Genomic DNA, 3,619 nt, shown 5'->3' with positions numbered 1-3,619 from the left:
TTTTTTTAAGAGTCATTCCAGCCGGTTCACACAGATTTCAGAACTTTTAACACTTCATGTCATGGATTTTTTTGAAAAAAGTCATGCAAAAACTTTTACTTAAACCACTGAAGCTTGCAAAATTATCCAGCTCTACATCAAATACTTTTTGAGTTATGAATTTTTTAAAATAGGCCCTTTGTGGTAAATTTAATAACTTCAGTGATACTTTTAAAGCCACACCAGTTGTTTAGCTTTCACAGGATTTAGCTGATTTTTTATTTGATTTTTGCTGAATATCACAGAAACCTTGTAATCATAGCAATAGGTTAAATATACCTAAGAATAATTAAATAATAAAAATCGATATTTCATCATTAAATGAATAATACTTAATTTTCAAAAATTAATATCTCCACTAATATTCACCTAATTCCAACCAAATTCGAGTTGTGGGTAGAAACCATTTAATTTTGTCTTAGCAAAGTGTAATTTGGTGCTACTTAAAAAACTGTAAAATTCAAACAAACAAACAAAAAACACCTCTTTAATGAGCTTCAGAGCTGGAAAATCTGCTTTTTAAGACATTTTAAGATTATTTTTTCCCCCCACAAAGGATTGTCTTCATATCCATTGAAAACGTCTAAAAAAAAATTATAGATGTTATATGACCCATCATTATTTAATAATTTTTGGTAAATGTGCATTTCTTGCACTCGTGTTAGAAACACAAATATTGAATTGGGAAAAGTAGACATTTTATTGAGATGGGAAACACAAAATCATCATTTGTCCCATTCATCAAATCTCATTTTGATAAGACAAAACTAAGCTGTTGCTACCCACAAGACAAATTTGATTGGAATTGAGTGAATATTAATGGAGATATTAATTTCTGAAAATTAAAGATTTGTTGTTTTGAAGATAAATTGTGGGTTTTTATCATTTCATTTTCTGCAAAAAAAAAATAAATGAATAAAATAAATCAGAGGTTTCTAGGATATTCAGTAAAAAACATCAAATCCTGTGAAAAATAAGCAACTGGTGAGGCTTTAAAAGAATCAAAAATTCTAAAATGTAACAACAAGGTTTCAAAAATACATAACCTAAAAAGTATTTGGAGTAGAGCTGTGGGATTTTGCAAGATTCTATGGTTTAGGGAGAAGTTTTTGCATGATTTATTTCAAGAAAATCCAAGAAAAGTTGGCATGAAATGACCCATTACNAACAACAACAACCACCCTCATTCTCTTACCCCTGATACGAATTTCTTTCCATCTCCTTGATCCTCTTCTTGCTTTCTTTTCTTAGTTTTCTGTGTCTTTTGCTTCTTCTGCAAGGAAGGCTTTTCTCCGTCTTTTTCAGCTTTATTTTCATCCTTTCCCTCCTCTGGGACCTCCTGCCAGTAACGAGCTGGGGGCTCCTGGAGCGGAGCAAGCGGTGGCAAGTTAGCAGCAGTGACATCAGAAAAACGATATGGAGTTTAATTCATTTATTTGCGGACAGAAAAGGGGTCAGCTTGGCTCCACCAGAAGCCAAGAGTGCTAAGTGCTAAGAGTGTTAGTTGCCTGATGCTAGCAAATGATAAACCCCTGTTGTGTCTGCTCCGGTAAAAAGCTCTATGCTGGCTTCTCTTAGCCGAAGATATGAAAACGACCGCTATGCTTTCCTCTTGCTAATGATTTATTCGTAGTTACCTTTTTCTTTTTCCCCACGTGTGAATCTTTCGTCGCTGCCTCGCCGGGAGACGCCATCTTTGTTGTGTACGTTTCTTACTTCCTGCGGCGTCACTTCCGATTTCTTTACTTTCGGATTAAGATTAATTTTTCGAATTAAATATTGTAAAATAATAATAACAACGAAGAATAACAATAGTTTCATATAGTAATTATATTGTAGACTATTTCCATAAAAATATAAATGTTTTATGTTTTTTGCATTCCACACATGGAAACAACTTTGTGACAAACGTAATTTGTTTTTCATTGCCATTTGTACTTTATTTTCTAATAATAATATTCCCAGTTTTAGGCAACTGTTTGTAAATCTCCTTAAATATACCTTTAGTGTTTCTGCACAGCAGTTTCTTCTTGCTTCCTGGCTGAAATGTAGCTACACCAGTGCAGCTACACTTACACCAGTTTATCTAAAATACACTATTTAAGGCCTTGTTGCTGATTTATTATTAATTGTTGCAGTTTTAAATGCCAGTGATTACAATGATTGATTGCACAAAGCAATGACATTTACTATATGTTATGGTAAATATATATTTATTTATTTTTTTCTGCATGGAGTTTGCATGTTCTCCCCGTGCAACGTGGATTCTCGTCGGGTTCTTTGGCTTCCTCCCACACAGTCCAAAAACATGCTGAGATTATTTGGTGATTCTAAGGTTGGGCACAAGGATGAGATCAAAGGATTTGATTAAAGGTCTGTGTGAGGCTGTTTTGTCCTGAATGTTTTTTCAAAAGAGATTTTTGCCAAAATGTGCTGTGGCCATTTTTGGGCATCCCTATCCTGCACTTAGCTGGGCAGCATCCTGGGTTTCATTTCAGCTCACGGTGATTCAGAATAATAAAATGTAGAATAGAGACACTGACCGATGCCCAACGGTATATTTTGTAAATGTAATTTGCTGTCTCTATCCAGCAGTTTCCTGTCGCTCTCTTTACCTAACGCTTATCGATAAAGGCAAAACATGTTAAAACAACCCAAAAAACAGCTAAAATGAACATATCTGCTAAATTTTGCACACATCACCTGCACTAATTTTACAATTAACTCAACAAACACATCTTTGAACAGCCTGTTTACTAGAATAATTGTTCCAAGAGGCTTGAATAATTCCTCTGGTTTTCTTTTTGTGGCTCATTTTGATTCATTTTGTGTACAAAAAGTATAATATAATATCAAGGTTAATCAATGTAGCATGATGTCAGACCACTCATGAATTGTCCATATTGTGACCGAACAACAGCCGGACCGTTTCTTTTGAAAGTGTCACTGTATTACAGATTTGACCGTATGGGCTCCAGAGGGCCCCTGTTCATTGACATTACTTGGCATCCAGCAGGGGATCCAGGCTCGGACAAGGAAACCTGATCCATGATGATCGCTAGCACAGCCGTCAACTACTGTGGCCTGGAGAGCATTCTCCACCTGACCTGCTGCAACCAAACCAAAGAGAAGATTACGGGCTACCTGGCTAAAGCAAAGCACCTGGGCCTCAAGAACACCATGGCACTGCGAGGAGGTGCGTTGTTAATTACACTAGTAGCAAGGTGCTTTTTGTTTTTCCAGTTGCCTGCCAAGACTTAACTGTTGACTTCCTGCCAGGAATTCTCAGGAAAGAGAGAAAATTAACCTGCAGCATAGAAACTGGCTGGTTAGGTTTTGCTCAAGCCAACTGTATTGAAATGGGACACGTACCTGATCACAACAGTTTTAATAACTCTGATTTATTGACGTTGAACAGTTCAGCCGTGCAATGTGGTCATGATGATGTGTATCTGCTAAACGTTGGTTATAAACAGAAACACGTCTTTTTTTAAGAGTCATTCCAGCCGGTTCACACAGATTTCAGAACTTTTAACACTTCATGTCATGGATTTTTTTGAAAAAAGTCATGCAAAAACTT

The 3,619-nt window shown here is 36.0% G+C and overlaps 1 protein-coding gene across 1 annotated transcript in view; it reads right to left on the bottom strand.

Moving 5' to 3' along the window:
- wdr46 (WD repeat domain 46) overlaps nt 1-1,746 on the bottom strand; it is a 14,597-nt gene extending 12,851 nt beyond the window's left edge. Inside the window, exons 1-2 of the mRNA XM_008289521.1 lie at nt 1,677-1,746; nt 1,235-1,402 (exon numbers count right to left, since the gene is read on the bottom strand). Coding sequence (XP_008287743.1) covers nt 1,235-1,402; nt 1,677-1,733 — 225 coding nt within the window. The 5' untranslated portion in view covers nt 1,734-1,746. The remainder of the gene's footprint in view (nt 1-1,234; nt 1,403-1,676) is intronic.
- Between the last annotated feature and the right edge of the window lie 1,873 nt (nt 1,747-3,619).

Source organism: Stegastes partitus, unplaced genomic scaffold, assembly GCF_000690725.1.
Source record: "Stegastes partitus isolate 25-593 unplaced genomic scaffold, Stegastes_partitus-1.0.2 Scaffold620, whole genome shotgun sequence".
Classification (NCBI taxonomy): domain Eukaryota; kingdom Metazoa; phylum Chordata; class Actinopteri; family Pomacentridae; genus Stegastes; species Stegastes partitus.
Note: the sequence above shows the minus strand (reverse complement) of the source record. Positions and strands in the feature narration are given on the sequence as shown.